Genomic DNA, 12,631 nt, shown 5'->3' with positions numbered 1-12,631 from the left:
AGGAGCACTCATCCCACAGCCCATCTGTTTCTCCAGAGGGAGGCTGTGGGAAACCGTAATGAAAGTCTGGAGAAATCCAGGAGGCAACGTCCACCACCCAGCCCACATCAACCAAGCAGCTTACTTTGTTACAGAGGGTGACCAGTTTTGTCAAGCTCAGTTTGTCCTTAGTCAATCTATGCTGGCTTTTCTGAATCCTGTGCCTCATCTGACTTGTGATAGCTACCAGAAGGTTTTGTTCCATAATTTTCCCAGGGACTGAAGCAAGATTGATGGGCCTAAAATTCCCTGGATCCTCCTTTAAGCCATTCTTGTGAATGGGGGTACATTAGCCTTTTTCAGTCTTCTGCCATACCCTGAAGTCCACAACTTCCCAAAGATGATGGAGAGCAGCCTTGCAATGTTGGCTCCTGTAATAGCTCACCCCCCCCGCCGCCCCGCTGGATCTGTGTTTGCAGCAGCCTGGTTTTTTGGTCCCAAGGCCAGAGGCCCAGCAGTGCTGGTGCAGACAGAGGTGAAGGAACTGTTGAGCTTCTGCCTTTTCAGTGTTACCAGTGACTAATTCTCCTGTCCTGTTTATCACCAGGACAGCAGTTGTCTTCTCATTCTGCTTGCCGTTTTTATGCCCAAAGAACCCGTTCTTGAATTTTTTGACACCTTGACCAAATTCAATTTATTTTTTATTTTATCAATTTTTATTTTCTAACTGCATTTTTGTACAACCTGGCAACATCCACACAGTTCTCAGTGGGTATTCATCCACATTTCCACCTCTGGTATGCTTTGCTTTTGAGGAGACTCAGAACCTCACAGTTAAGCCAAGGGGGCTCTTGGTCCTCCTACATTTCTTATCTTTAAAGGGGATGAACTGTTTTTGTGCTTTCAGAAGAGCATTCTTGAAAAAGTCCCAGCAATCATTAGCTTCTTTACCCTCCAGGGAAGCTTTTCCTGGAATCTGTCCCTTTTTGAAGACAATTAACACCACAGTGATTTCAGACCTGGCTGCAGGTATTTTCCACATTCACTAGCTGCCTCTGTGAACAGGAGAAAATGCGAGGTTACTGATCATTCACAGTGCCTTTGAAGACCTCTGAGAGCAGAAGCAAAGCTTGCAAATGTCCTTAGATATTATGCCCAGCCACTCAGCCCCTCAGCAGCAGAGGGACAGCAGTTGATACAGCTCCTACTCTTTTGGCTAACTGGCTCAGGAAGGCACTGGTCTCCCAGGTCCCAAGCCTCTTAAAAAGACACATTAAAGCCTGGCTGTCTGAGAGAAAGTCCAAGTTACAGAATCACATCATAAAGGAATTCTCTCTCGTCTGGAGCTTTGTTTGCAGACATAGCTCAAGGCATTACTTTATTTGTTAGCTACATAGGTAAGATTGGCCAAGGAAAGAGCAGCCATGAAAAACAAACTCTGGCAGCCTTCGTCAGAACAGCCTCTGAAAAAACCCACCTCAGTAACAACACATTTGGTTTATACTTCACCAGGTATTTGAAATAAGGAATCACTTGAAGTCAGAGTCTATTGAAGAGCTAAGTGGAAATACTGTTAATACAGGACTTCCTATTTGTGAGAAAACAGGGAACCATCTCATACCTAGTCAGTTTTGAGTTCATTGTGGCAATCCGGTTCTGAGTGATCTATGACTTACCCTCTACCATGGACTGAATTAAAAATCCTAAGCCAAGTTAAGGGATCACTTAATGCTATAAATAAGACATCAAATGTGCTTTACAGTTGCAGATGTTCCTAAACATGTTTTTTTAAAGAGTATTGTATGAATTCCTGAAACCATGAGTTTCACGTTAAGAGTTTTAAATACACTTTTCAGGATACACCAATATTAAAGACATCACAGTTTCAGTTAAAAAAGCAATTTTCAGGGAACCAGAAACCTTCAGCTTGGTACAAATAGCCAGAAATGAAGAGAGCAGAAGTTCAACAGTTTTTTCAACTGAAGGACCCACTATGGAAATCAGACAATTTTTGTAATGCAACTAAGTTTCAACAGTAACAACCCATGAATCATTAATAATATGATACAGAACACAATCAACAATAATTCCCATCTCCCACCCATGAAGAAACAGAAATCATCCCACCTTGCTCCCAACAACCATCCAAACTAACAGCAGTTCTGTTAGTCCTGCAGTGAGCAAAATCCATTGTGTTGCCACATTACTTTCAAGTTAAGAACTATCAGTCATGCAGCCCTTTCTGCTCCTTCTCCCCCACATTCATTTGGTTGATGCTCCTTATTCTTAAATGAAGTAATTCACTCAGAATTTTAACAATAAAATGTTTTTAGCAGAGTACTTTAAGAAGCAATTAAAATTTTCAGGCTTTGTCTCTTTCCCAGTTACAGCAGAAAAATGAAGAAATCTTTTAGTATTGGCCTGAAAAACCAGAACTGCTGATTTTTACTCAGTGGTCACTAGGAGGAGACTCAGAGGTACAAGTGTCCGTGAGGGACCTGCAATTTTAAACAACTGAAATCATGACTAGCAATCTAGTTGAGTTAAAGGCACAGCAACTAATAGATGAAAGTTTGCTTAAACAATGTACTCTGATGTCTGCACTTTCCAAAAGCCTTATTCACAGGATAATCCCATGGCTAGGAACTATTAATAGGGCAGTTTCAAATGAGATACAATTCAGTTACAACACAACAGTACCAGGAGTATTTCTATAAATTTTGAAATGCTTTTAATATGTACATTCTTTCTTAGTAAATATTAAAGTAGTGCTCTTCACTTGCACTTTTTTCCTTTAGACTTCTGAAAGGGCATCAGAAATACAGTTTTCAACCCCTCCAAACCAATGCAAAGTTACCTTTGTAACAAGCACATATGAATTCTGTACACCTTCCCCTCCCCACAAAGGAAATAAAAATATGCCATGGCTACCCAATTACACATCATCACAAGTTTAAATTACACATACAAATAATTCCAGAGTATTTAGAAAAAAACAACATATTGGATTTATGAAACCATTCCATGCATTCGACAACAACAGAAAAAAAAAAGAAAAAAGGAAAAAAAATATTAAGTTTCTTTAAAATGGTGGGTTTTTTGCTCTATCCAAGTACCAACGTCTGGATTCAGTGTATCATTAAGACTAACCACTGCTTGAATCATAGAAACATGACAGTACATAGATAACCAAGTTTCTATTTATAGACAATATGATATAGAGTTACTACCTCTTCAATGAATGTCAAATAAAGCAAGTTTTGTTTTCTAAGACATTGAAACTGCATATTAAGAAAACAGTAAGAGGTGCTGCTAAATAGGTAACAACATTTTGAAAGGAAGGCTATGTATTTATATGACCCTGCTTAGCAGTAGCAGTTAGTTAGCAGGGTTCCAATGTTTTAGCTAGTTTGTTTCTTTTTCCAGAATGACAAGCTATTTGACTAACCCAGAAATATCACTGATTTTATTTTCAAGAGGAAAAAAAAAAGAATTTATGCAGTGAAAGTCCTTGGGGGCAGTCTCTTTCATTACATGAAATCTTTGTATTTTCTATAAAAGAGCATAACATACATATTGGAAACAGATTTCAGACATACATTAAAAACCTGAATTCAAAGGGTATTATTTAACCTTTACTATGAAGTCAAATAAAATTATAATATTATTTACATGCAAAGGACTCTGCATGATTTCATAATATCCTATTTTTCATGTTTACCATAAGATACTCCTTAAAAAGGTGTACTTCAGTTCTAAATTTATTTCACATGAATCATGACAAGTATCACTCTTAAACATTACTCCCTCCCAGTAAATAAATCAATACCATCAATATGCTCAATTTATTTTAAGAGATCAATTTAGAGTGTCATGTTCCTGACATACAGGAGTTAATACCTGTGCAAGTTAATATCCATTTATTCAGAAAGCTCTCTATTAGCAGGTGCATTTTCAGTACAATTAAACCCAGCTTGCTGCATTATCTGCTCTTGCCTTGCAATACTGTCAAACTGCAGTTGAGTACAGTAAGAGTGCAAGATTGTTGATCAGTACCACATGTTACAGCTGTTAACAATTCTGTTTGTGCCACTAAACCAGAAGTCAATAATTTGAAAAGGATCCTGACTCTTTAACTGAACTTACCAGGTGATGTTAAATACCATCCTTAGCAAACCAATTTTTGTAAAGGCTATTTACAGTGTACATGGCTGAGCATGTACCTTACACACACAAACACATCTCCAGTTTAATACCACCTCATTACAGTGCCTGAAAATGACAACACATCTTCAATGCCATTTTAATTAACAGTTTCAAGCGGGAAATGGTCTTTATTTTACAACTGCTTCACTTAATTTTTTTATTTCTTTTTAATATAAAAACACTAACTCCTGTCCAGAAGTCTAAACACATTCTACGTACTACAGGTTAAGGCAGTAAAAAAATGTGTTCCTGATAACTGTTTTTGACAATGTCAATTAAAGCTGTCTGAAGCTACTCCAGTTCTCCAACAGATCTCTGAAATCCAGGTAATTTGTGAGTGAAAAATTCACTTTGATTTCTTCAGCATTTTAATAATATAGACAACAGAATTGGGTATGGTAAGTCATCAAGTGTTAGGAGAAGGGAAAGTTTGATTTCAGTTCATTTCATGAGATTAGAAGTTGAAAGAATAGTTTTTAAATGGGATCCTGAATCAACCAAGAACTGTAGGGAATGAAAAAGAAAACCAATTTTATGCACATTACTGCATTCTTAAAAATATACTGTTATCTTCAATAATTCAAGTAAGGTAATAGACATTATAAAAAATAACTTCATGAACCATACTCAAGTTTCAAATCACATTCTCAAACTTTTAACCCAAAGCAGTTTTATTGTGTTAACTTCATATAATAAACCATGAAGGTCTGACTGTACAAATGGTTAATGATTTGCACTTGTGATTCCTGCGATAGCTAGCAGACTTGCTAACCAACTTACTGTAAAGATATGGCAGATTATGTATTGAATCAAAGCACTTTGATTTAGGCATGAAACAAATTCAAATGGTTGACATTCTGTGCTTCTAATGCGTCACTCATAAGAGAGGCAAGAAACACCCATTATTGTACAGACAATTATTTTTACAGAAAACCCTTCCTTAAAATTAATCTTTTATCCGCAGCTGTAGATGAGAGTATAATCTGTTGTAAACAGGGCACTGTGTTGTAAAACCAGTTTTTTTTTTTAAATTAAGATCTCTCTCCAAAAGTTGGAAAAACAGACTCTTCAGAATGTCTTTCAAATGTAGCATGTTCTGTTTGCTATATCATAAAGTTACTTTCATTTGATTCCTTTTTAAAGATGTTTGTGTTCACAGCAGTTCTGTTTTTAAAAATTGTTTCAAATTTATATAAAATTCTGTACATGTTCACAAATTATTGCATAAACAGCATAATCTTCATGACAATATTCAGCAACACATGTCCATCTTAGGAAGTTCACGTTTCCCTTCTTGCTTTTTTCTTCTTTTTAACTTGTTTGGGAGATTCCCAGCTTTCTTCAGACTTTGCTAGAAAACAAAACATTATTATAGTGTTAGGACTGAGAACATTTACACAGAATTGGCTTTTAAAATCCTGGATAACACACACTGTATTATTACAAAGTGATTCAGATCAATCAACTAGAAGTTTTATTCACCTGCTTCAAATGAAAGTAATTTCGTTTGAAATGCATCTAAAACAATGCTTGCCAATTTCATCCTACTTTTTTACCCCACAAATACTTAGAGTGATAAACGTCCAAAGTAATTAATTTTGCAAATGTATTATTTACAGTAGAATAATTGTTATTTTCTAGCCTAGAAATAATGTACATGTACACAATTGACATTAAATGCTCACTTTTACCAGATTACACTGCTCTTAACCACTACATATGAGTAGTTTTTAAAAGTATTGAACTATGTAAAGATGTGGTCACATGGAATCCACAATCCAATACAGAAGCACTACGTTCTTAATAAAACAGACTGCCTTAAAACATCCTGGCTGCCAAAAGTGGTAAAAAACGTTAAGTATTGTACATACTGAACCTAAGAGATGTTCTCTCAATTTCTGAGACATGAATCAATCACAAAAGATTTCATATTTTAGAACCAGGACAAAAAGTTCTAAGTTGATGCATCAACTTGAAATATGCCATTGTTTCATGTGTTCAAAGCCAAGAAACCAATTAATGCAGCTGAATGAGATTTTGTAATTATAAAGTCATCATGTTTCTTCTGCAGTCATTAAAAATTCATTTAGTACTTCAACACTTAGCCAGGAACTTATTATGGATTGTCAGTATTTATTAATTTTATTTAAGAATCTGAATCAAAGCATTTTTTTTTCAAGCAATACCTTTCACATCCTCACTTCCCTTCTAAATTTCCGGTTTTACTGTGTGAGTACTGCAAATGCTTTTGAGTACGAACACTTTTGTCAAGTACAACAGAGGGTACATTTGACGTTTCTGAGCACAGCATATTTTCAAAAAACAATATACCTGCAGCAATTTAGCCAGATTTATGTGCTGTTAGACTACAAAAATAACTCCACCTAATACCTTTCTACTCCCAAATAAGCAACTGTTTCCCTCTATGATTACATGGATGCGTATGGGAAAATATGCTAATGAGCTAAATTGAGAAATCAAAAGACAATTATTTGTATTTTTTCCCGAATTTCTGGTAGCTAAATATTCTGTCAACTGCATTGTCAGGAACCATCTGTTCTCCACTGAAGGCTTGCAAGCAGCCGTTTGAAACAATGTTGGCAGAACTCCTTAGTCACAGCACCGAGCTCCAGTCCCAGTGGTGATGAGTACATCCAAATGTCTCTTAAGGACTGGACAAGCCCAACAGACATTTTCAGTCATCCAAGCATATGAAGCCAGTTTTTCATTACAATGAAAACAAAAATATCAAGGTGGTGTTAACTTTAATGAAGTAAAAAATATGGCAAGATGTATAAATAAGTCACAATGATCTCATATGGCACTTTAAACTCAAATCCCAGGGCAAAGCATTCTGACTACACTCCATAGAAAAAGTACATCCTAACTTCAGACAAATAAACTGCACTGAGAGATACTTACTCTGTGGAGGAGGCACACTGTTTTGCTTAATATTGGGACTAGAAACATCTGTCTCTTGCAGCATCTGTGGCACTTGGGAAGCGATCTTGTCAGAATTGCTCTCTGATACAATTACAGATGGCTCAGTAGAAACAGCATGTGAAGGAGCCTCCTCAGACTATTTGAGAAACAAAAATAAGAGTTTCCAAAAATTTTTAAGTAATACAAAAGCAAACACTCTTAAGTGGTGTTATTTTGGCAGTATACTTAGCAGCTACTGAGAAGATGGCATTGAAAAATGAAGCCAGTATTAAAATCCTTAAAAATTTTAAATTGAGGCTGTTAATACTATGACTGCCATCTAGTGCCAACATTTTTAATTGCATACAAGCAAAGATAAACGACACTAATTCTTAAAATACAGCACATGCAAAGAAAGGGAGACCAATCTATAAATCACCAAGACTCTAAAAGGATTCTAGAATATTCAACAGAGATGTGAAATAGCGACACATATGCACTTGGTTGCAAGGTAAGCAGGCAAGTTAAATAGGACCAAACAGGTAACTCAAACCCAAAACAAATTGCATCTCCAGTCATTCCTATAAACCACTCAAAACACTCTGTATGCTTATAAAATAACAAATACTGGCAAAAGCAACCAGCAAGTATTTCAGTGGAACTTACTGCAGAAATAACTGCCAAGTAAAAGGTACTTGTAGTATTTTTCAATTATCTAGTTGATTTTGAAGGTTCCCACTACTGAGAAAATATAACTATACTCTAGTGTGTAGCACTTATTGTAATTAAACTACAGCAAAACAGGAAAAAAGTTTGACATTCCAATAGGAAAGTCAGAACATAAAAAACGTAAGATCCCACACTAAGTCACCAAATGACTAAAGGCTTCAAAAAAGAATGTATTAGAACACAGCATCTCACCAAGTAATAAACCTCAAACTTTAAGATGTTATTAAGAAATCATAGCTGTAGTTGTGTCACAATAGCCAAGACCTGGAACTATGAAAAACAAATACTGAAGTCTACATCCTTGGATGCAGATGTACAGATCCTACATCACCAGTTTTTACTGCTTCCATCACTATAATGTAAGCATCTCACAAATTCAATCAGAACATTTAAGAGAGCAAAAAGATACAAATTTCTTTTTTAATAATATAATTATTTTTAAATAATTTATTTTTAATCATATAATCATATCTAAGCAAGAAGTTAAACTGCTTTAATTGAAAAACCCCAACACATTAATTTAAAGGATAGCAGTTCTCTAACCTTCCATGAATAGTTTGCTGTGCTCTTACACATCAACTGAAACAAGCTTTTTAATATCCATAATTGCAGCATTTCTCTTAATCTACTGAAAAATTAGTAATCTCAAAATTTTTTATACATCAATCATGCTGATAAAATGAACTCCCACGCTACAGGAATTCCAAGCTTAGCCAATTCTAATGTTGTCTAATAGTTAGCAATCATCAGTTACATAAATAAATGAACTTAAACTGTGATTTTTAAAACAAAGGAGGACATAAAGCTTCTAGTGCAAGGTAATCAATTCAGGTTTGGTATCATAGTTTTGTTAGGACAGTCACACTTGACCAGCAGGTAAAGCAACTCAATTAAGATTTTAATAGCTCAGCTGTCTCAGGTTGACTAAGAAACATGTTGCAGCTTGAGTGTTACAGCGTGCAGTATTACTGCAAATGTAGTGATACAAATACATACAACACTATCTGGAAATTTTTCCATATACTTCTGTCTGAATTTTGGATAGAGGAAAGTGGGTAGTGATGAAGACATTAAAAAATGGATACTATTCTTTGCTAGGATATTCTCTGCTAATTCAGAAAGAAGGCCTGAAACAACAAATAAAGCCTATTAGATAATATAAATAGTTATGTGCATAATTCTATGATTCAATAATGAAGGAGTGACTCGTCAAACTGCTACTTCTTTTTTCCAAGTATCTCTCTTCATTTAAAACTTGTGCTTGTTGATAAAAGGCAGAAGGTTTCAATGCAGCCCAATGTATAGCATAGGGGAAATACCATCACCAGATACTGTGATGTGAAACATCAGCTGTTTCTGATGTTTATGAGGATATACTAAAGAACAACTTCTTTGTACTCAGTTTATTTTTCCCTATATTTCATTCTCATGTTTTGGGGCATTTGCTTAAGACTAAACTACCTACCTTGGAAACTCAAGTCATCCATTTCACACATCAGTCACAGTCTGTTTCTAAAACTTTTTACAACAACCAAGTCAAACAATATTGGAAGACATCTGTGTGTGTGTGAAATTACAATGCAGCCAAACCTGATGTCAAGGAGACTTGATAAAAGACTGACAGTCAGGTACAACAATTCACAAGTTGTCCTTTATCAAGTCCAGAGAATGTTAGTAATGATTTCATTTGTCCTTTGCCCCCACACCAAGTTTAATACAGAACACGTCTTGTTTCACAGTTACCACTTACACAATTATACATAGACACATATAGAAACAGATTGAATTTAAGATTCAAGAGTAACAGAAGCCCTCAAGCCCCTCAAAAACAGGGCAGTGTAGGTCTACATGAGATGCTGATGCCATCAAATCACCTAGGAAATTGGGTGTGATTATAAACAGTAAAGCAGTGAGCAAAATCTCCTGAAACTGGGCTTGTATTTTGGCAGTGCTGACAGCTTGTGAAAAAAATATGCAGATATTTTTCAAATCAATTCAGATTTCTGAACAGCAGAATCTGTAATCTTCCAGGATGCACTATTATGCCTTTTTCTAGAAGTCAAAAACCTGCCACCTTAATGTCACAATCCAAGTTTTCTGTCTACACATTTTCAACTAAAGCCTCTAAAATACAACAAAAATTCACACTTCCAGGAATAAAGCCACTTGCATATACAGGCAGATTTCTTTTCAAATACAGCTTCAAAAAAAAAACCCCACCACAAACCCCAACAATACACTATTTAGATACAATAGGCAGCTGTTGCCAACGTTGATTAAAAGTTGAACTGATCTAACTGATCAGTTGTAGCAAATAACTGTAGTAAAGCTCTACTTTGATAAGCCTTAAGTATGTCTGAATGTGCTTTTCAAGGCATTTTCAACCAAAAAAGTACTTCTGCACCTTTTATTTGGTAACTTGCAGCCCCTTGTAAAAGATTTCACTCTGATGTTCTCATTTGACTCTTAAGACCTCATTATTTTTATGAAACTAATGCTTAGCAATTAAAAATTAAATCTCAGTATTCTGACTTATACTCACTGGTACCGAATTGCTGTGTCACTAGTGTTGTTCATGCTCTATGGAAATAAAAAACAAAAATCGAAGCCTAGAAATATTAAGTATTTTACACCTTCCTAGAATGTGATGTTTCGAAGGATAGCAGTACCTAAGAAAGTACTGCTGTTTGGAGAAAAATTAGAAGAGAATTTGTATTGTCTAGAATATGTTTCAACTGTGAGCTGAAGCAAATAGTTTGTGAATTGGTTCAAATAAAATCTTCTCTTATTCAGCCATTAAGCTCAGTACAGCTATCAAAAATAAATTTTAGACTGCATTTAAGTCAGAAGATATTAAATTAGTAAGTAACACTTCATTCTGTTGCAACGAAACAGTAGAATATGCCACGAGTCTTGTTCTCAGACCTATTAGTTCTTAGGTTTCTACATTTCCAAGTTTTAAACCATTGCCTGAATATTAAAACAACAAAGTAACTTGCCAGTAAAGAAAGTAACTACTGAGTTGGAAGATACTGCTTTACAGAGTAGACATACTTTTTAAAACTCATAACTGACCTCTACCTAAAATTCAACTGTTCAATTTCCTTTATATTCATAAACATACAGCCTGAAACAGTATTCCTACTGTAACCTTATCTACATAAATTAATGTGTCAAATGACTTGAGCACTTCCAAATCAAGTTGTAACATAAATCAAATTTTGCATCCCTACCTTAGCTGGTTCACTAGTACTTATGGTCTTCAAAGAAAAAGCTCTTTCCTGCTGTGCTTGAACTTTTGAGGTATCCGCCTGAAATTGCTCTCCAGCTTCTCTATCCAGTTCTTCAGCATCCTACAAAAAGGGGAGTGGGAGGGGAAAAAAGAAGAGCCTGTGTTTGCAGTCAAGTTCTGACTCTTCTCCCCTGTGAATGAGTTTTGTTGCCATAATCAGCTTCTATAACTCAGAAAATCTATCAAAAAGAATAATTGAAGTAGTGGGCTGATACCAGCCTATGCTAACACTCAAAATGTATAGAACAACATAAAAAAGAAATACCCATAGAATCCAATAAAGCCCAGAAAGCAGGATGCTTCATGCATACTAACAAAAATCCAAATCTCAGAATGAACTGCACTTCACACTTCTGTTAAATTGTAAGAATGTGAAATTAAAATGAATTTACTCTACACACTTTGCAAAAGTATCACGACACTTGACTGCTCTTGGTTCTGTGCTTTGTTACAAGTTTTAAATGCAAGCTGTATAGTTTCCTATCCTTATTACACTTTAATATTTTTGCAACCCAGTTTAGTTTACCATAATGCTTGTAAAGTAACCGTCAGTACAGAAACTGAAAATATATCCAAAGTATCCGAGACTCTCAACCTTTACTCCTCAGACAATCTAAAGTGGAAAGCTTTCATTTTAAATGTGGAATTAGAGTAGTTACACTTGTTAGTGGCACTAGAAGAATCCTGTGGTCGTGAAGATGTCTCTGAGTTTAAACTGGAAACACTGTTCCCTCACTTATTTCCTTAGAAAATGCAGTCACAGCCTAAGTCTGATTCCCGCCAGGAAGGAATACATATTGGCTTACTCCAAGCTCTTCAGCTGGCTTCTACTGCCTTAACTAACACTGAAGTCAAGAAACGAGTGTGAACATTTAAGTATAATCAATGAGAAAGATGAAGAAGTTTAAATGAACGTTTTCCATTTTCAAAGGATAAGTATACAAATTTTAAATGAGTTTGAAGTAGGACTGGCAAATTAAATTACTAAACTGTTATGACAAGGGTAGCTTCTGTGAGCAGTTCAGTCTGCTCCTATCAAGCAAAACTCCCAATTCTACACAAAAATTTAATACAGGTAAGTTCTTATCTGTAAACTGATGACTTCATAGAAAGAAAAAGTAACAAAATTGGAATGGTTGGAGAACAATGAGTAGAATAAAAAATCTGATTACATTAATATAGAAAGTAGGACTCTACCTGACATATATAATTTAAAAGACAGCTCACAAGCCATGTGAAAAAGTTCAGAACGCCCTCACTGACCTAAAGATTCATGTAGGACACTCACAAATACCTATGTAGGACACTCACAAATACCTGTTAATCATAACTTAGTAATCTTGACTTAGAGTCATAGCAGAGACCAGAACAGATTTCATTTAAAAAAAAAAAGCTGCAGCCCTAGTGCCCCCAAACTGAATTTGCCTCAAAAGAAACAAGGGAAACCAACAGAAGCTCCACCTCCACACAGACAACTTGAAAATAAAATTTCCTGTAACAGCA

General features: G+C 35.5%; 1 protein-coding gene across 2 annotated transcripts in view; it reads right to left on the bottom strand.

The window, feature by feature from the left end:
• Positions 1-2,687: 2,687 nt before the first annotated feature.
• MTDH (metadherin) overlaps positions 2,688-12,631 on the bottom strand; it is a 33,550-nt gene continuing 23,606 nt past the window's right edge. Inside the window, exons 11-13 of one of the 2 annotated variants that reach the window (XM_053983289.1) lie at positions 11,070-11,189; positions 7,108-7,264; positions 2,688-5,536 (exon numbers count right to left, since the gene is read on the bottom strand). In XM_053983289.1, coding sequence (XP_053839264.1) covers positions 5,466-5,536; positions 7,108-7,264; positions 11,070-11,189 — 348 coding nt within the window. In that variant the 3' untranslated portion in view covers positions 2,688-5,465. The remainder of the gene's footprint in view (positions 5,537-7,107; positions 7,265-11,069; positions 11,190-12,631) is intronic. The other variant, XM_053983298.1, reaches the window with a different exon arrangement.

Source organism: Vidua macroura, chromosome 1 (genome assembly GCF_024509145.1).
Source record: "Vidua macroura isolate BioBank_ID:100142 chromosome 1, ASM2450914v1, whole genome shotgun sequence".
Lineage (NCBI taxonomy): Eukaryota > Metazoa > Chordata > Aves > Passeriformes > Viduidae > Vidua > Vidua macroura.
Note: the sequence above shows the minus strand (reverse complement) of the source record. Positions and strands in the feature narration are given on the sequence as shown.